At 36.6% G+C, this 21,809-nt stretch overlaps 1 protein-coding gene across 4 annotated transcripts; it reads right to left on the bottom strand.

Annotated features, from left to right (window-relative positions):
* Window positions 1–233: 233 nt before the first annotated feature.
* pde6d (phosphodiesterase 6D, cGMP-specific, rod, delta) lies at window positions 234–21,170 on the bottom strand. 4 transcript variants are annotated; one of them, XM_058777789.1, is made up of 6 exons: window positions 21,152–21,170; window positions 6,790–6,904; window positions 2,683–2,771; window positions 2,361–2,486; window positions 859–964; window positions 234–767 (listed from the first exon to the last, which is right to left on the bottom strand). In XM_058777789.1, the coding sequence occupies exons 2-6, from the start codon at window positions 6,837–6,839 to the stop codon at window positions 686–688; spliced, it is 453 nt and encodes a 150-aa protein (XP_058633772.1). In that variant the 5' UTR covers window positions 6,840–6,904; window positions 21,152–21,170; the 3' UTR covers window positions 234–685. The 4 variants fall into 4 exon arrangements, with proteins under 4 accessions (XP_058633772.1, XP_058633771.1, XP_058633773.1 ...); XM_058777788.1 differs by lacking the exon at window positions 21,152–21,170 and adding an exon at window positions 9,646–9,664; XM_058777790.1 differs by lacking the exon at window positions 21,152–21,170 and adding an exon at window positions 7,025–7,043.
* Window positions 21,171–21,809: the final 639 nt, after the last annotated feature.

Here is a 21,809-nt window from a genome sequence, read left to right as displayed (position 1 = left end):
AAATGGATAAAGATTTGTGCTCTAGTTAATTCTATGTGATTAATGTAAAAATCAGAATGCACAAACTGTTTTAAAACATCTTAACTGTTTTTGATTTGTTCTTATTTTCTACTTATTTTATGTCATGTTCATGGACATGTAATGTGTGACATTAAAATTGGCCACGAAAATATTTATAAGCTCACTCGTTGTGCCGAGAAAGACTTGTGGGAGAAATGCCAGAGAGAAAGTATTAATATGAATATTTTAATCCATAATTATATCATTTATTTTAAAACACAGCCTATCTTACAGTTTAACTAAAAAAAACAACAAGACCATGAATAACCACAGACTGGGAGCAAACCTTTTAAAAACAGCTGATAAGGAAGCAGTGTACATCGCAGGATTGAATTATAGAAGGAGAAGAAGAAAAATATACAAACAGGTAATTTACACAACCAGGTTGTCATGAGCATGATAGCTCTTATGTACAAGTCCTTATCTGCCATAAAACTGGTGTGACCATTTGTCTTGAAACTGGGTTTTACTGAAATGTTCCCTTTAATGCTGTTGTCAAAGCGCCTCAGAAGAAATACTCAGTATGTAGAATGTCTCCTCTGGCTATTCAAACTTGTAGTGATGGGTCCATCCTCTGGAGTGACAGTAAAAAAAAAAAAAAAAAAATGTTTAAAGGTTCCATGTCTCAGACGTAGAAGAGTCGTACCCGGGACGTGCTGACATGAAGATCGTCATCATAAAACTTGGTCTCTATAATAACATTACCACTGCAAGAGACAAAATTTAATGTGTGATTAATCCATGAGCAACTTTTACTAATATCTAATTAGATTTTTTTTTACCCAAGAAAACTCTTACGTTAAAACATTTGCAGGCATCATCTGTGACTCTGGTGCAGCTTCTATCAAAGACTGCCATGTGTTTGTAGAATTAGGAATCACAAAGCCAAACTCAAAAAACCACTCTGAAAAAAAAGACAAGGTACACGTGTAAGTGCTTTGTTTTCACAATGAAGCTTTCAAAAAATATTTTCAATTCAATTGTTAAAGTCAAAATGCAAAAGGTTTTCAAATTACACAGATAAAGTAACCTAACAAGTAAAGTCTGGAAATTCATATTTAATATCAGTCAAATTCCACAAAACCACAAATTTAAATGGCCGACTGTTACACTGTGAATCAGTGGTGAATGTGTAATAAATGGTTTATTGAAAGAAATCTTAGAATATTGCATTTAAACTATACTGTTCAGGTTATTCAAAAATATTAGGAATAGTATATATGCGTAAACGTTTAAATATTTCACAAGTTACCTGTACCGGTGATTTGGACTGCACTAAATCTAAATCAAACTAGACTATGACTATGATAAAAAGGTCACATGAATGCAATATTGTGATCAAATTTTTTTATATATGACCAATTTTAGCATTGTTTAGTTAACATGTTTATGTAGGAAACCTCTGTAGCAAAGATGAGAATGTATGGTTAGTATTCATTATTTCTTCATCCAAATTTACTAAAGGAAATAAAAGTGGTGTATTAACCCTTTTTTAACACTACAGTCTTGTGACATTCAGTTTAAGCAGGATTTCAGTGGTGACACTGACTACGTTTACATCAGTAATCTAATTATTTACCTTATTCTGAATAAGACAATATTATGATTAATGTGTTTACATGGGTTGCTTTTAGAACAATCCTTTCATGTTCCCGTTTTACATGTTAAGAGTGCATAGATCGATTAATGGCATGCGTCATTACGTCACCACGCGACGCCATCCGACTTCCCCTCCAGAATTTCACGTATAAACATATAGTTCGTATATAGTTTTCGGTGTTTCATTTTTAATTTTATGAAAGCTTCAAGTACAGTTAATTATTTGTAAGTGTATACAGACGACTGCGGTGTTGAAGCTCTTTTATTTGCCGTCAAACGGTTGACCACTGCCGTGTGTGTATCCTGTCGCAAAATGCAGCGAAAAGTCCTACACGACGGTAATAACGTGATTAAGGTGTTTACATGTCTGTACTGCCCTTCAATAATGCGACTCAAATAGGAATACTCCACATGTCTTAATTCGATTTGTGTTTACTTTGATTATGACTTTAGCCGGATTAATGTAATCAAAATTCTCTGTTTACATGGTAGACTCTTAATCAGAGTATTGTCTTAATCGTATTAAAATCTGAGTATTGATGTCCATGTAAACGTAGTCACTGTTAAAATGGATTATGTCCTTTTTTATCAATGGACAATGAGTGAAGTCATTTATATGGAGCTCCTTGCTCGAGAAGACACTATCATCACTGCTATTCCTTATCACTAAAGTGCAATGTGCAAGAAAGAATTAGAACAACCTTCTAGGCACTGGCCTTTAAAGAAAACTTTTTGCTCCAGTCGGAATTTTTCCAGTTTTTCTGCTGAAGAGAAATTCAGCTCTCTGGAGACAGCTTTACATTTCAGGATCTTCTTAGGAACCCGAGCTGAAAAACAAAATCAAATCTATTAGTTATCAGACATGGCCCATTCTGTAAATTCAGAACTGAAAACTGATCTTGACCTCTCACTGACATCACTAAAGAAAGCAGTGAAGTAGTGGACATAAGAAAAGAATTGACATGGCTTAATCGAGTCGAAAGTTTACATCTTTAATGCAAGGTAATGCTGAGAACCACAAACCTTCATGTTCTACCCCAGGAAGAGAGAGGTCTTCGGTTCCCTGCCAGAGAACCTTCCCTGTCTCTGCATCTCTAAGATTCATCCAGTTTCTGAAGACAAGTTAAGGCATGCTGAACAGACTGACAATGTAAATGTCTCCTGATATCAGGGTCAACATTCTAGAAAATGGCATCTGACAAGAAGATAAATTTGCATGACGTCAACAGTAGATAAAACTTCTTCACATAAGTTCACATAAGCATGAAGATTGTGTCATTTTGAACTTTTGACTTTCTTTCATCAAAAGAGATGTTTAGCATAATGTTCAGCAGCCTTTAACTCCAAAAATTAAAAAAAAGCAATATAAAAGCAGCCCATAAGACACTTGCACTATATTCCAACTCTTCTGAAGCCACATTATAGATTTGTGTGTGGAAAACACTTTAATATCTTGCTCGTTGTTTGTGTTCCACAGAGAAAAGTGAGTAACTCTCAAAAGGCACGATGAGTGAAATATTCCCTGAAATTATGTCTAAATTCAAGAGCATCTAATCATTACATTTAGCAGCGATCAGTCATAAATTGCAAAAGCAAACAAGCCCAGTAGGGCTAACTGAAACAGACCACACTTTAAACCAAAAACAGCCTGATCTGTCAGCTTAACAATGGATTGTGACAATGTCCTCCACTCTGTGTCAATGACATCTGACCTCTTCATCTTCAGACCACCTGTATGAGCCTTTCAGGCTAGTCAAGCACACTCACACCAGGCTGCATGTGTCATTACAGGTGCATAGCACAGGCCCTAGTTACCAACCCCCGTGAGACCTCTGTCAGGGCTGCATAAGTGTGCTTCATGTATCACTAATCCTAATCTATCTCTCAAACATTAATAGCGACACATAAATGCTTCTTAACAAATGCAAATCCCCAAGTTGTTCCTGTAGGAATAAAAAGGGCTCATCATAAAAATCCTTCATTAAAAAGTAGATATTACTCACACTGCAGCAATAAAATTATATATATATATATATATATATATATATATATATATAATTTTTTTGTAAATTATTATTATTATTACTATTATTATTTGGTTCTACTCATTCTTATGGAGACGCACATTTATATGGAACTATTCTTAGGCATTAAAATACTTGAAATGAATCCTGAGACCCAAATAACCAGAGGCATGAGCCAGGATTCATTCTCAAAATGATCAAACTGAACCAAATGAAACTATTTAGTGGTAGCTTTACTGAATAGATCTCATATTTTCATGCACAATGTATTAACTACAAAAAAACAACAACTACGTTTTAGATGTTTCCCACTCATATTAATGTGCTTAAACATCAATTTGGCAAATTCCAACATTATGAAAGGTTAAGAGATTCTCGTATTTCCAATTAATTTTATGTGCTATATCCTGTGATATATTTCAGCTGAAGTCACTAAAAATGAATAACTACTCCCTTAAAGTGCCAGGCTCTGTATCTGATGAACCGGGCGACTGCATTTGAGATTATTGGTGACAGATGTCTGTGGGATCTCACCTGCTGAGCACACCGAGAGAGTCGCAGGGGAGAGACCCTTTTACTCACAAACACTGTCACTGTCGAGGTAATTAGTCCCTTTGGCGCCAATGCTTTCATGGAAGCCGCATTCGTTTTTATAAAGTCATCCATTGTTGCATATTGTTTCCATTTCTAGTCTGTTGTTACTGGTGCAAAAGAGCTACAGTAACTGTGTATAGTTAAAAAAATAAAATTAAATTAATAAATCAGTACATCAAACGCATCATATTTTTCCTTATTAAAAATTATGGCAGTGGAGGCTATGTTAGTTCTAAAGCTTTACCAAAAATACACACAGTACTGTGTTCCTGGAAGAGGAACATAAAACTAGCCTTGAAAGCACACAAAATCCACACATTTTCAAAATCTCTAAATGCATCATTTGGCACATAATACAATATCTATCTTTTTCATTATTTAACACAGTGTTTTTTGTAGCCACTCAAGGGGATGGTGCTTTGCACACAGTAGTCACCTCTGGGGCACACTGGGGTAAAAAACTACACAGGGCAAATATGATGAAGGCTGGAAATAAAATTGCATGAAATAGCCTTTGAAAATTGGTCTGTGCTGCGTAACTACATTGTACCAGATTCACACTACTATAAAGAGCTGTGCTATACTAAGATGACACATATTTGGTTGAAAAAAAAAATCTGTGCTCTAAAATGATGTTCAGGGCCAATGCAATAATAGACATTATGCATAAAAAGATGTTTCTGAATAGATAGTGACATCTATGGCATACCAGCCCATTCTCCAGTTTACTATGAACAACTACAGAATAAAGTTTCAATATTTTATATAAAATGATACCTGAATGTTTTATCCAGACACTCTAACATACACTACCATTCAAAAGTTAGGGGTTGGTAAGATTTTTTATGTTTTTGAAAGTCATCTCTTATGTTCAACAAGGCTGCATTTATTTGAACATTTAAATGTTGAGCAGCCATTATTCCAGTCTTCACATGATCCTTCAGAAATCATCCTAATATGTTGATTTGGTGCTAAAGAAACATTTCTTATTATTATCAATGTTGAAAACAGTTGTGCTGCTTAATATTTTTGCAGAAACTGAAATGAATTTCTTCTGGATTTCTTGATAAATAGAGAGTTTAAAAAGTTCAAAAGTTATTTTGTAACATTATGTCACAGAAATGGAATACTTTGCTTTGTAATTTATAATAAAATGTTTGTAATTTGTAGTTTTGCCGAATAGAAGTGTAAATTTATTTTAAAAACTTCATGACCCCAAACTTTTGAACAATAGTGTAAATCCAAATCATTTCCTTACAGATGTTCAACTCTACGGTCCACAAACCTTTCATTGAAAGATAAACATTTGCGTAAGTTTTAATCATTTTCCACAGCTTTGCTTCAAAGCAGCACACAGTTGAATGTGAGGAGCATAAGGCAGCAAATCCCTGTCCTTTCAAATCAAGGATTTAAGAATTACCAGCCTGTAAGACAAACCCTTGCTTTCCCAGAGAAGGTCACACAGGGTAGACCCATGTCTGCTTGAGGAAATATTTGGAAAACAGTGTACATCAGGACTGACAGGGCAGTCTAAATGTTCCAGACATGGCCACTTTCACCCCATCAGAAGGTTCTGGTGCTAGTGTGATTATTCTCGTCAGATTTACAGAGCCTATTATAGAAACACTAGACAATGTTATGTAATTGTGATGGCAGGCACAAACTGTGTGAGGAGATTTCACCTGTCTAATGCACCTGATCCCAAGAATCAGGTGCCTGTCAGTCTCATAGTATCCTGAAGCCCATGTGAACATTAACCAAGCTTTCATCTGAAGGAAAGAACAACATCCCACAGTTAGTTACTGATGCTGATATGCTCAAATAAATGTCAAACTTTGTGGGAATTTTGCCTGGAAGTGCCTATAATCTTATCATAGAAATGACTTTCTTCAAATCTAAGTAACTCCACTAGTAAATTTCAATTCATATGCCAGTAACTAGGTATGCATATATAAAAAAACAAGCATATTTATACAATTTATAGAATAAAAGACGTAATCTGGATTAGAGAAATTACACCATCTATTCATTCACACACTACATAACAAACAAACTGCTTATATATACCGCCTAAAAACTTAACAGAATGAAATCCAAAATTTCATAAACCGTTTAAAAACTCAGCTGGACGATTAAAAGTGTTAATGCATCCAAAATCAGCCGATTGACAGTCTGACACCACAGACGCAAATATAGCCTTAGTTTGTTCAAATAAAAGGCATTTCTATTTATAGATGGATATTGCTGAAACTGAAATCTAGTATCGAACATAATAACTAAGAAAGCATAACATAAAATGAAAATAGTTCACCTCCCAGTTTGTCCTGCTAACTGTAACCAGCAGCATCTCTTACAGCATCAATAATACTGAAGTCCTGGTTTCATAACCGATAAATCAATGACCTAATCCAGATTTACACCTGAATAAACATAGCTAGCTATACTGTAAAGTTGTGTGAGTTTGAGGTTTGTAGCTAACAGGCTAATCTGTCCCATCATCACTTAAGGATACAGTTTAAACCCCTTCAGAATCTCCTTCGCTCTGTCTTCATCCGAAGACATTTTTCCTGGATCTTCAGTTTCGGCAGATGAAACAAGACGAATTCAAACGTTCCGCCGAGGAATAACTAATAAATATTGGACAAAATAGCTTGTTAATTACATAAAATCCACCTCGAAAAAGCTTTTAGTTACAGTGAGATCCAGCTTTAATCTGAACGGATACACTTGATCCGCTCACAACCTACTGTAAATAGATTTTTGTGGGAGATTGATAGCTGGTTCGACTAATCATTTTGCGAGTTTTCGAAGGCCTGGATTATATGCGCCAATCGTAGCGGAGATGCAAGAACCAGGGCGGGGTTTGGTTGCGTAGGGACGCGTCACCGATGGCAACCCCTCAAACGTCCTTCTAACGCAGCAGAACGGAAGCGCGTGTGAGACAAAAAGTTATCTGTATATTATTTGCAATGGAATAACATATAAATACAGTTTAAATGAATAACGGTCCATTTATGGGCAGTGGGCTTTAAACGAGGCTAGTGTACGTACAGATTGTCCTCTTTATGTAAAACAGTTTGATGTCGTTAACAAACATGCCAAGTAGATAAACCAACCTAAACCATATAAACCTAACGAGCCTATCAATGGGTTAACCATCTTTGTATGTACTTAATTTTATTATAAAATAATATATTGTCTAAAAGTTATATTTTTCTAATTATTCACAAATTAATAACATGTATTATAATAATTATAATAGAAAGGCTCATCCTAATGTAAACAGCATGCTTTAGTGTAGTGCAGTGTAGAGCAGAGATGCTTAGTGTAAATTCATGAATTCTTTTTCCATCAAAAAAAAAAATAAAATAAAATAAAAAAAATTATATATATATATATATATATATATATATATATATCAGGGGCATTTCCTCCGAGGAGGCAAGGGAGGCAGTGTCTCCTCAAAAAATTGGATGAGAAAATAATCGATATTACAAACATAAATCGCAAATCTAAATATGGCATTAAAAGTATCAAAGTCACTGATTTTTATAAAGTAACACTGTCAAACAGCGACACCTGCAGGTAAAGTTACAGCGGAGGCTTGCCTCCCTTCAGTCCATAGACTTTCAGCAGAGACCCTTTAGTGCAAGTATGTATAAGTATGTATCGCTGGAGCCCGGAGACCTCCAAGTGGGAGGGACTTACGCCACAAGGAGGTTGGGAGACCTACAAGAGGTAGGGTAGGTTTAGGGTTGGGTTTGGTGTAGGCAGGGCTTCCCAAACACGTTCCTGGAGCCTCCCCAACACTGCACATTTTCCATGTCTCCTTTGTCTGACACACCCATTTCAGGTCTTGGAGTTGCTACTAATGAGCTGATGAGTTGAATCAAGTGTGATTGATAAAGGAGACATGCAAAATGTGCAGTGTTGGGGAGGCTCCAGGAATCAGTTTGGGAACCCCTGGTGTAGGGGATATTAACAAGTCCCACCCATTTGGAGCTGGCTCTGACCTCCGTTTATACCTAACTCCTTTAGCGTGCTGTGACTTTTCTGGGGGAAAGTCACGTGAGAGGAGGCAATAGGTGTGTTCGACTTTAAGCGGCGCTGCGCAGAATGATCAGTGTATGACATCAAAGTACCGCAAGAGCGATTCGAAAGCATAAGGATCCATCTGCTCTTATCGCTCTCGCGGTAGCTACTTTGATGTGATACACTGATCATTCTGCGCAGCGCCGCTTCAAGTCGAACACACTTTCTGCTCCCGTTAGTGACGCTCACGCGGTGTTTGCATACTCTATCACAGATGAAGGGAATAAAATGCAGTATCTGTCAAATACACAGACGTTTCAGAAACGTTTTCATGAGCAACAGAAACACTTTTTATATACTGCTTAATACAGCGCCCTCTGTTCAAGAATAAAGTTCAACATAATCATATACTATTTAAATACTAATAAAGTGGGGGTACATACGCTTTTATCAGTGTTTTTGATAAACAGGACTCAATATAACATTGCGACTACAGTAAAAAAGCTTTTACTGTTAAAAAAAACACAGATTTGTGAGCATTATTGGAATTGAAAAGGTTAGAATAAACGCACACATGTGATCATTGTCATGTGGTGAATCTGGCCAATCCTGAAACAGCTGTGTCTGAAACTGCGCCAGCTGAAACGCTCTCGCGGCACTTTGATGCACACATGACAGTCAAGTGGTGTCAGCGCTGTCTCAAGTCGGACAAAATTTCTAACCGGCATGCACTGCTTCAAGTCAGAATTCGATCGATCTGCACAGCGCTGCGTTAAGTCGAACACACCTAATGGGATCACTTGGGGTCCTAAGCGGACCCGATTTCGAGGTGGGACTCGATAGGTGCGTTCAAATTCATGCGGTGCCGCAAAAATCGGCTGCCGCCTGACAAAAGCAATGCATTCTGATTAGAACATTTGTCCGACTTTGATCGGCGCTGCAGCCGTCTTACGACCACATGTGCCATCAAAGTACCGCAAGAGCAAAACGAGACCAGCCGCCGAGGTCAGGCGCTGCAGTTGCTCAAAATCGGCTGCAAGAGCCTTGATGACGACACACTTTATACTCATTGGTTAGATTCTGTGATGACAAGTAGAGCTGGGAATCGATATGCATGTCCCTGCTAAGCAGTGAGCTACAGTGGGGCAAAAAAGTATTTAGTCAGCCACCAATTGTGCAAGTTCTCCCACTTAAAAAGATTAGAGAGGCCTGTAATTTTCATCATAGGTATACCTCAACTATGAGACAAAATGAGAAAAAAAATCCAGAAAATCACATTGTAGGATTTTTAAAGAATTAATTGGTAAATTCCTCGGTAAAATAAGTATTTGCTCACCTACAAACAAGCAAGATTTCTGGTTCTCACAGAGCTGTAACTTCTTCTTTAAGAGGCTCCTCTGTCCTCCACTCGTTACCTGTATTAATGGCATCTGTTTGAACTCGTTATCAGTATAAAAGACACCTGTCCACAACCTCAAACAGTCCAAATCTAAACTCCACCATGGCCAAGACCAAAGAGCTGTCAAAGGACACCAGAAACAAAATTGTAGACCTGCACCAGGCTGGGAAGACTGAATCTGCAATAGGTAAGCAGCTTGGTGTGAAGAAATCAACTGTGGGAGCAATTATTAGAAAATGGAAGACATACAAGACCACTGATAATCTCCCTCGATCTGGGGCTCAACGCAAGATCTCACCCCGTGGGGTCAAAATGATCACAAGAACTGTGAGCAAAAATCCCAGAACCACACGGGGGGACCTAGTGAATGACCTGCAGAGAGCTGGGACCAAAGTAACAAAGGTTACCATCAGTAACACACTGCGCCGCCGGGGACTCAAATCCTGCAGTGCCAGACGTGTCCCCCTGCTTAAGCAAGTACATGTCCGGGCCCGTATGAAGTTTGCTAGAGAGCATTTGGATGATCCAGAAGAGGATTGGGAGAATGTCATATGGTCAGATGAAACCAAAATAGAACTTTTTGGTAAAAACTCAACTTGTCGTGTTTGGAGGAGAAAGAATGCTGAGTTGCATCCAAAGAACACCATACCTACTGTGAAGCATGGGGGTGGAAACATCATGCTTTGGGGCAGTTTTTCTGCAAAGGGACCAGGACGACTGATCCGTGTAAACGAAAGAATGAATGGGGCCATGTATCGTGAGATTTTGAGTGAAAACCTCCTTCCATCAGCAAGGGCATTGAAGATGAAACGTGGCTGGGTCTTTCAGCATGACAATGATCCCAAACACACCGCCCGGGCAACGAAGGAGTTGCTTCGTAAGAAGCATTTCAAGGTCCTGGAGTGGCCTAGCCAGTCTCCAGATCTCAACCCCATCGAAAATCTTGAAAGTCCGTGTTGCCCAGCGACAGCCCCAAAACATTACTGCTCTAGAGGAGATCTGCATGGAGGAATGGGCCAAAATACCAGCAACAGTGTGTGAAAACCTTGTGAAGACTTACAGAAAACGTTTGACCTCTGTCATTGCCAACAAAGGGTATATAACAAAGTATTGAGATTAAATTTTGTTATTGACCAAATACTTATTTTCCACCATAATTTGCAAATAAATTCTTTAAAAATCCTACAATGTGATTTTCTGGATTTTTTTTTTTCTCATTTTGTCTCTCATAGTTGAGGTATACCTATGATGAAAATTACAGGCCTCTCTCATCTTTTTAAGTGGGAGAACTTGCACAATTGGTGGCTGACTAAATACTTTTTTGCCCCACTGTATGACTAATTTCACGGGCAAAGCAGACAAAATTGCAATTTAAAAATCAATCATAGCTATAGAAATTTATCGTCATATTTTACAAATAAAGCTTCATATTATGAGAAGGATACTTTCTACGACCTTTATATCCTGCAGTCATGGCGAGATTAGGTTCCTTCGATCTAAAAAAAAAAAGAATCGAAAACAACAGAGGAATCGATTCTCGTAATCGAATCCCATCGATTCCAGAACCAGAAATCGGAATCGGACTCTATTCCAAAAATTTCGGAATCTTACAGCCCTAATGACAAGCACGAGGTGTGTTGCGTGTTTATTCTAACAATTCAATTTCAATAATGCTCACAAATCTGTGTTTTTTTTAACAGTAAAAGCATTTTTAGTGTAGTCGCACTGTTATATTGAATCACGCATATCAATAAAACACTGATAAAAGCATATATACCCCCACTTTATTGGTATTTAAATAGTATATGTTAATGTTGAACTTTATTCATGAACAGATGGCGCTGAATTAAGCAGTATATAAAAAGTGTTTCTGTTGCTCATGAAAACATTTCTGTGTAGGCCTATTTAAAAAATATAGCATTTAATTTACTTTATCTGTAACAAGACTATGCAAACACTGTGAGAGCGTCACTACTGGGAGCAGAAAGTGTCCGACTTGACGTCTCCACTTTTAATTCCGCCCCGACTGCAAGCGGCTGCTCTTGCCAGCCGGTGGCAGGCTAGTAGGCCTATAGTGCATCTCTGGCTGCTCTCGAAATGCTATCGCAGTACTTTGATGCCACACGTGACAGTGACGTGGCGTCGGCGCCGGTTCAAGTCGGACTAAATTTCTAACCGGCATGCACTGCTTCAAGTCAGCCACCGATCGGTCTGCACAGTGCTGCATGAAGTCGAACACACCTATGGCATTATTGACTAATGAAAGTAAAGTAAAGTAAGTAAACAACTCTCCCGCTTAAATACCACTACTTTGAGTCTCATCAAAATAAAACTTGAAATGGTCTGAAAACGTGGTGACTGCGTCAGTTTTTAGTGAGCATTCAGCGTGATGAAATGAAAGATATCTTCTGTCTGTGGCAGTGTTTACAGAGCTTTTATGACGATGGCCCGAAAATAAATTGAACATCAGTTCACAAATAAAAAAATACTGGTAACATTTTACAATAAGGTGTCATTTAATGAGTTAAGTAACGTGAACATTTATTACATTATTTATTAATCTTTGTTTACATTAGTTAATACAAATACAGTTGTTCATTGTTAGTTCACAGTGCATACACTAATGTTAACAAACAACTTTTGATTTTAATAATGCATTAGTAAATGTTAAAATTAATATTAACTAAGATTAATAAATGCTGTAGAAGTAGGCTATTGTTTATTCTTAGTTCATGTTAACTAAAGTAGTTAACTAATGTTAACTAATGAAACCTTATTGTAAATTGTTTCCAGAATATTGTTCAAATTGTTACTGCCTTTAGTTATTATTTTGGAATAAATATAAAAATGCATAAAGACACTGTGAAATGTATAATTAGTATTAAAAATATTAAATAAAATACAAAATAGAATTATATTTGTTCTCTTTTTTATGTAATATGTATTTACCCAGGAAAATGTGACAATTAAGTGTAACAGACACATACACACACATATATATATATATATATATATATATATATATATATATATATAGTTTCTCTCATGGAGTCTATAAAAGCAGTTTACTATATTATGAAAGCTCTGTGCCTGCTAATTATATGTCTAAAAGAAACCCTGCGGCTAAGCAAAAACCAGCACAGGGAATAATGATGGCTATATTTCTGCAATTTATGAACTAGTCTCAAAATGTTCTCCTTGTGACTAAAGAGTAGTCATGTAAAAACCACAGAGATCTGTATTACATAAAGTTCTCCACATGTCTCTGCTCTACTCAGCACAACACTACAAGAACGAAATTTAGCCTAAATTAAGATAAATGTTTTTATTATAAACAATATATTTTATTATTTATTTTATTTACAGAGAGGACCTGTAATGGCAGAGTGTGACCAGGGGATGGTGCGATAATACAAGCAAAGAAAATAACCACTTCTTGCAGAGCCTTGACCTCTACCTTTTCAAGACATTCATTAATTTCACCTACTCATTCCACTCATGTATTTGAAATGAATACATGATTTTAGCTTACAAATAGTAGTAGTTTGCAATGAAAAAAAAAAGAAGTAATTAAGTAACAGAATATAAAAGTAAACTTCATGGACACTTAATCATTCATTAACATTACCACAAAAAAATTAATTAATTAAAAAATCGACATACTCTACATCCTATACAATGGAGATATATGATCCTTCATCAAACACAGCTCTCCTATTTCAGAGATATCACAGCCAAGCAAGTGAAAGGATGAGAAACAGGGAGGAGAAAGCCCTTATATTAACAGTAAATCTTATGTCTCTGCAGTGGTCTGCAAAATCCCATGCAATCTATTACATAAATTGCTGTCTCTGCGTCTCCCAGCAACTTGAAATATACTTGTATTTCATTTTTTGCCTTACAAACACTAAATTTGACATTGCATCTTTCAGTCAGACTGCTCAACCACAAATAGCACTGTACACTGCATTTAAAACAGGAGATATGCATGTTCTTAGAGTTGCAAACTGGCATAAATATTACACAAACACTATAAAGTTCCTGATTGATTGGTTAAAAAACAGAAAATCTCTTCCAGTGAGACATTACGCCAGAAAATACACTTTCACATTTTTATTATTTTTCAAGCAGCTGAGCTTTACATTGAGCTAAATGTTACTCAAATTCTGTCAAGTGTCAAATGTTGTTCTGGTCAGTGTCAGTTGGCTCAATGATGGAGAATGATGTCATATGAAAGACAGGAGCAGAGATCCTCTACGCCACAAACTCATCACTTCAAATTACTCTTCCAGAGAGGAGACAAACTTAGACTTGAGCTGTTCAATTAATAATTACACCTTTCACCTCATCTTTAATGCATGATTAGGTCTCATATCAAAGGTGGTATGATGAAAATGCTCACAAAAATTAAGACAGGCCTGCTGACGTATATACCGCATAGTACCTCTCTATTTTCTTAAGCTCTCTTTCAACCTCTTTATATAAACTTTATATAAAATAAGCAGGGCCTGTTTTAGCTACTTACATATTTACATGGACTAACTGATCTATTTTTAAGCAATACTCTTTTAAGAATTACATTCAGTGAATTTCATCATCTGCTGTTTTCAATAAATACATTTCATTTCAAAGACTTATGTTACTCCAGTTCTTTGAACTGAGAGTTGCTTTTGTGGTTGATATTGTGACAGTTCAGAGCAGTGAGGCCATTACATAAAAGACAGTGCTGAATCCAGCCTCACACATGTAATGCTGTTTTATGATGTCAGAGCTGCAGCTGTTCAAATCATTTCTTAGAAAAACAACATAAAAGTAGACAAAAGACAAAAATCGCATTACCAGTTCCCAGGAAACTGCAATATTTTGCACCCTGTTGTTTAGTGTGGTAATCTCTTTAAAATCATATCACATCAAAAAATGTAATTGCTTTTGGGATATTTTAAAACATGCAAGATTGAAGAGAATCTATCTCTCTTTCTGCAACTATCTAGCAAGCACCCAGGACACCCTAGCAACAACCTAGCTACCATTCAGAACACCATAGCAACCACCCAGAACACTCTATCAACTGCCCAGAACCCCCTAACAACCACCCCAGAACATACTAGAAATACCTGAGCAAGTACAAAGCAATACCCTAGCAACCGCCAAGCAACCTGACAGAATGCCATAGCAACTGCATAGCAACACTCAAACATCTGCCGAGCAACCGCCCAGAACACTCTAGCAATAGCATGGTAACACCCTGGCAACCACCCAGAAACACCCTAGAATCTGCCTAAAATGACATTAAACCCTAGCAACTATCCAGAACACCTAGAAACACTGCATCACAACAACTGCATCACAACACAGAGAACCCTAACAACCACTTAGCAACCAGAACACTCTGAAACGACTATGACCTCACAACACAGAACACCCTAACAACCACTTAGAAACCACCCAGAACACCGTGCCAAATAACTATGACCTCACAACCACACAGAACACCCTACCAAACTATGACATCACTACTTCAGAGAACACCCTAGCAACTACACAGAAACCAACCTGAATACCCTAGAAATTACCCAGAGCACCCTAATAAACATCCATCCACTCTAATAACCCAGAAGACCCTAGAAAATGCCTAGCAATGCCCTCACAACTACAAAAAAACATCCTAGCAACCACTCAGAAAACTGCCTAGCAATGCCCTCACATAAAACACCTTAGCAACCACCCGAAGCCCCTAGCAAAATCTAGTTAAACATAACTGTTCTACTCTTTTGACTGCCATGACTGGCTTTCAGATGAACACCAAAGAAATATGGAGATTTTAATGAGAAATCAGCCAGTCAATTGCACTCAGTGCTTTTGGCCACACGTGTGCCTTTTTGCTGTTCACCCCATGAAATCATTTTCTTTTTGAGCGAATGGAGAATAAAGACTATTCATATACTGTATGAGGGAATGCTAGAGCTGAATAACAGCTCTCGCACGGCCAGTGTGAGTCCATTGTGACTCTCAGAATCCTGAGCAGAAGGTCCGGGTGTCACATCAACAATTCAAAGTTTTTCCTGTATGTATCTTTAGCAGACAACTTATTATATCAATTTGGGTTAGTTATCGCCGACAAAATGACCAAATTATCCATTATCATTTAAACTTCTCTCTTCCAGGGAGAAATGATGCTAGAATTAGCTCTAATGTTGACTGGAAATGGAGCTGAACAGGAAATAGAGTGTGTGAAAAGGGCTTGCAGTGGCTAAATGGGAGAGCGCATAAAAAAGGCAGGAAATTAGGTAAAGCTCATTAAAAGAGAGTGTTGCAGCTGGAAGATAAGCAGACTGTGACTTCTCTATTAGACAGCTCGTTACCTGGAGTTATCGAGCAGCAAAGACCAATCATATTGCATGCAGCTATAGTCTAAAACAGAAGACAGATTAGTGTCCACAGAGACTTGTGTGAAACAGAGAAACTATTAAAGCTTTTAGACATATCCACACATTCAGCATATTGTATTCTACCACTTTATCCTCAAGACATTTGCTATATGGAGCATTGCATCTGGTCTGTGAAACTCTGAAATGTTATTTGCTGATTTCCATTTAGATCTGTCCACTGTGATAACAGTAAAATTGATAAAACCCCCATTTGTCAGGCAGCTAACTGTTACTAATCAGAACAGAAAGCTTTTTCATCAAAACAGGCACATTGATTTTTCATCAAAACTATTTTTGTCCTCTTTCCCCATGTAAGTCCCATCCAGTGTTACAGTTATAATTATTGTCTTGTTTCCAGTCGCTCAGACGACATTAGCTGGTATATTAGTCCTGATTCTGCCAGTGGAAAGAAATTCTTAGTTCAATGTTCACTGAGCATTACAGTGACATTAAGCTCTCAAGCAAACTGTGCTGCCTAACTTCACTATTTTTCTTTACAAAGATGCAGAAATATTACAGTTTTTCCCAATTACTTTGGCTCAATTCTCAAATAAATTTTTTTAAAACACGTGAACAAAAGAGGTTTGCTGATCAAAACTGATGAGTTGATTCTCAGTGAAACTGTCATATTCTTCACGGCTTCAAAACATTATATAATTGTGTGAGCCATCACATACAAAATTATGCTTTCGACTAACAAAATCTGTCAGATATGTATATTCCATTAATATCTGTGACATGGAATGTTTTGTTTATATGTAACACATTGTTACAACAGTAGTACAATAGTATTTCACAGAAAACTTTTACAAAACAGCATTAAGACAGACACAACTAACAGACACTATCAACAAAAATTAAAACAAAAATTATATATAAAAATATTTCCGGGTTGATTAAAAAAAAAATATTTTTGGCGTCACTGGCCAATTTACTGACACGATAACTAACTATAGGTTTTGATGAAATAAATGTTTTGGATGAGTTACATTTTGTGTGTACATTCATCACATTTTGTTGACATGCAATAGTATGACAGTGTTTTAGTGCCGTAAAAAAATCTAAGATTAAAGACGTAATATTTTGAGAATGAAGTTGAAATATTTCGAGAATAAAGTCTAAATAGTTCGAGAATAAAGTCAAAAAGATGAGAATAAAGTCAAAATACTTTGAGAATTAAGTCAAAATATTTTGAGAATAAAGTTGAAATATTTCAAGAATAAAGTCGAAATGACAAGAATAAAGTCAAAATTACAAGAATTAAAGTTACTACGTTTTGAGAGTATAGCCTATTGCACGTGCAAATGATTGGGAGCACTGCAGGCTTTCCAAAGTCTCAGCTTTCAAATTCTGTCAGTTTTATAGCGAAATACGAACAACATGTCTTGCAATATAATGTGTTTTTCAAGATCTTTAATGTGGCTTGACAGATCGCTGTATTTGCCTCAGTTTAAGCATCATGTGAATCAATCATCTTTATGATTACAATGAGACATTTGTTTCATTAAATTAGGCTGTTTTTTCCATGCCTTTTGATGTGCCTTCATGTTTATATCATGCTATAACTTGAAATAAAGAGAAAAACCACATTTATAATTCGTATTTCATGACAAAACTGACAGAATTTGAAAGCTGAGCTGTGTTATATTAAAAGCAACAAAGCTTATTGCGATTAGGCTACTGGCGCGCTACAATGAATGCATTTGAAGAGGTGAAATATTAGGCCTAAATCCAATCATTTACTGTATTATACCGTGAACAAAACAGCTTGTGAATAGTCACTTAATGTTATATACCTCAGAAAAGACAACACTAAGTTGGAGCCCCAGAAAGTTGGTTGCCACAGACATTTTTTGCGGAGTAGTAGAATTTTCAAAAAGAAAACAGTATAATTTAATGAACTGATTCATATGAATACAGTGATCTGTCACGCCACATTGAAGAGCTTGAAAAACACATTGTACATTCTCAACATTGTTTGTATTTCGCTATAAAACTGACATATTTTGAAAGATGACACTTTGTTTTATATTAAAAGTAACAAAAGTACAAATTATTGGGTGGCTGGCGCACTACAAATAACGAATGCAATCGAAGACGTGAAATATTATTTCCAAGCATACTGTCCCTGCGACAGTTGATATGATTTCTGCTAATAATCCCACATTCATTCAAATCAATTCTGGTGGCCTGGCAACTTCTCCCGGTGATCCTAATCCGAGCCATTTGCATGTATTCTCTCAACATATAATAACTTTAATTGCTATGATTTAATTCTCGTAATTTCGTCTTTATTCTCAAAACATTTCAACTTTATTCTCAAAATATTTAGACTTTATTCTCATAATTTTGACTTTATTCTCAAAATATTTTGACTTTATTCTCGTAATTTTGACTTTATTTTCAAAATATTAGTTTTTTTTTTTATATACATGGCACTAAAACGCCGTCGTACAATAGAGATGTGATGTCCCATAAAACAAGACTTACAGTTTACAGAATGCTAAGAAAACTGAACTAAAGCAATTTAGAAAAACTGTAATATGGGCCATTTATTGGCCAAAAAATGAGCTTCTTCATATTGGTCAAATTATTAATATCAGTGCACCCATAGCAATAACAGTGTGTCAAGCTTTGCCTTCAAGGTTTAAAAGCCTTTAAAAGTGACAGACAGATAGAAAAATAGACTGTAGATGCTGTTACAGTCAGAAATTTTCAAAGAAAATCAATGGCATCTAAGTGTTTGATTACAGAAAATTGTTATGCTGACCATTTAGAAAAGAAAATGTATACTAAATCAGAACAGTTTGAATTCATGAATGCTTCAGCTTGAGCTAGTGTTAGAATTTTTAGTCTGAAAATTATAAGCTTTAATATCATTATGTTGCAGTTATAATTAGTCTGTATGTTTTGTTACACAAAGGGGATGGCTTTAAAACCCCAAAGAACCCAGACATCCACATTTAGCATCCGCTTCTAATGTTAGCTCTTGCAGTAGAGAGGAGTCTCAATAGGCCTCCAGGAAGTTGTCAAAATGGAAACACATTTCTGTATGAGAGAATATGACTAAAGTATAAATACATAATGTGATCACATTTCATTGTTGTACATTGAAAATTTGGCAACATTCATAGTTTTATCATAATGCAAGATTTTTCCATAAGGAAACCACTAATGCAAATAGCGTTCTTAATGGCTATGTGTACCTACAATTTCTGTGGAAGGGTTGGAAGAGAAAAAGCATCTTAAAATTTGCTTTATCAGCAAAAATCCACCTAATGTTTGTTTTATGTTCAAATTCCAGCCAGCTGCCGGGCCTGTATCCGATCCTGGTGGGAAATAATAGAAACAGATGCATGGTGCTGGTGTGAATTACAGATATAGCTCTGGATCACATCATCAGCATTCAGACGGTTTTGTTTGTGTGTGTTTCGCATCCTCTAAGCCTTGCAATTTAATCACCCAGATTGCTTTTGATGCCTTTATACTTCAAACACAGGCATGGTAATTTATCAGCAGTGAATGAGAGGTATGGCTCTGAACATTACTTTGACAGCCTAGGAACACAGAACGCTGTTTGCCAGACAGCCTCACATCTGGGTTAATATGAGGTTATTTTAAGGACCTAATCATACATACGAACAAGGACAGTATTTCCTAGTCAAAGCTATTGTCAAATATGGGTGAACAGGCCATTTAGAAATGAGTGCTGGAGGGTTTTCAAACACATTCTTATTAAAAGGTCAGCAGAGTCAGGACTGAGCTTCGAGAACTGCTTTATTTAACATATGTCTTCAGACTCTCAGCAGTAGCTTTGATAAAGGTCACTGAAAAGCCTCTGTGAAAATGAGTATCTGTCTATAATGGGCAAAGAATGAAGAGGAAGTTGGTGGGTTTGATGATTGTTCATACATCACAGTCACTTTTTGCTTCTTGCTCAGTTTTACGTAATTAAAATGAGTTAATATAACACAAACATTTGGCCACAATTTAATTTAATTGCCCTTATGAAAATTTACCATGATTAAAAAACCTATATAGATAGATAGATAGTTAACCATGGGAATCAAAATCTAACCATGGTTTTGTCACACTAATCATTTAACCCTGGTATTTGCAGTAAAACTGGGTTATTCATAATGAATCCGCCAAAATAAACAAACACACAAACAACATGGTTACTACACTTTTACTATAATAAAAGCACAGCTAATTTTGTAAGGGTCTATGCAAAACAATTTTTTAAGAAGATAGAAAACAGAAGTGCTAGTGTTTTGTTAAATTGGGGTTTATAAAGGCCAGTTCACACTGCAGACAGATGCAGACCACTGCTGACAGTCACAGTTACAGTAGGTCACTCTGCAGACATTCCAGAAACCGACAAATAAGTGCAGACCAGCCGTTTGTCTTTTTCAAAAACAGAGTTTCTGTTGCAAACACCATGTTGCTTAAATAAAGTTAGCAAATTTAGCATACAAATGTGCATTGCTGCTAGCTAGTTAGCTGCAAGAAATTAATTGTACAAATCAAATGTTATTGGGTTTACTGAATTGTTACATTACACTAAATAAAGCTGGGCTATTCTTTATTTCTTTCAGTGGTAGTTTCAGGGTAGTTTTTGTATTATCCAGTGGCTGTCGTCAATGCACCCTTCCCCCACCCCTCGACTTACCCAGCGGTTTAGCGAGCGCGGTATTTTTCCATTCTCTTCAGGAGAGAGTAGCCGAATTTGTGAATTTCTTCGGCGAAATACAGGTTATACGTTAGTTTTATTTAATCGTAACTGTACTGTAGCGCTTTATTTATTTATTTTTGGAACACAAGTACAGGGACGCGATGTCAGTCACCTCAACGAGTGTTGCATCTGTCTGTCATTTCGCGTGCTGGAAACGTCTGATGGATTGCATAACATAAATAATTTTATTCCTCAAATGCTGAATCTAATTACATTGGACGTTAAAATGGGTTCTCAGAGCTGTGCACTGTTGGGCAGGTTATGGAGTCAGTCACAGTACCTTTCGGCTACAAGTGAAACACGGGGTGGCGGCCTGAGATTCGCAGTTCCCCCGGCGAACACGAGAGCAGCTCGGGGCACGAGATCCAGCACCTTTACGGCGGAAACGGGATAACAGAGACCGGTTGATTTTTGCTTGTAAATGTTTATATTTACTTCTAAAATGTTAGTTAAACAAGTTTAAATGTAGGCAATATTGTATACGCGTTAAAAATATGCTTTATTATAAAATAAAAATAATATAAAAGTCTACTCATCGAACGTAAAGAAAGATATGTAAACTAGTGGTTGCGTGTCATGTATTTTACAAAGATTTAGAGAATTAAGTTAACCTATTAGTACTAATTTATGTGTGAAATATAAAAAAAGCTATATACTCTAAAAATGAACTGATGAAACCAACCCATATTGGGTTAAATAAACAACCCAACTTGCTGGGTCAGTTTAGCCTAGCATGTGTTCATTCTTATAGTTACCGAGCCATTGGGCTAAAAACAACCTAAATTGGGTTGGTTTAACCCAGTTTTAGAGTGTAGGTTTCCACTACACAAGGTATTTGAGATTAGGGGTTTTAGTGTAATTTACCGTAAAACCCACTTCAACACCTGTGTGACTACAAAGATAAAAGATGAGAAATGTCTCTGTCTTTTGATAGAAAT

Source organism: Onychostoma macrolepis, chromosome 06 (genome assembly GCF_012432095.1).
Source record: "Onychostoma macrolepis isolate SWU-2019 chromosome 06, ASM1243209v1, whole genome shotgun sequence".
Taxonomy (NCBI): domain Eukaryota; kingdom Metazoa; phylum Chordata; class Actinopteri; order Cypriniformes; family Cyprinidae; genus Onychostoma; species Onychostoma macrolepis.
The sequence above is the reverse complement of the archived record's forward strand: the minus strand, read 5'-3'. Positions and strand labels throughout refer to the sequence as shown.

What these genes read in the sequence shown, in the direction of transcription:
- pde6d (XM_058777789.1), bottom strand. Translation starts at nt 6,839, where the DNA reads ATGTCTTCGGATGAAGACAGAGCGAAGGAGATTCTGAAGGGGTTTAAA. An exon ending in ATTCTGAAGGGGTTTAAACT is followed by an intron (nt 2,772 to 6,789) that starts GTATCCTTAAGT and finishes ACTTGTCTTCAG; the next exon opens with AAACTGGATGAATCTTAGAG. An exon ending in TAAAGGCCAGTGCCTAGAAG is followed by an intron (nt 965 to 2,360) that starts GTTGTTCTAATT and finishes CTTTTTTTTCAG; the next exon opens with AGTGGTTTTTTGAGTTTGGC.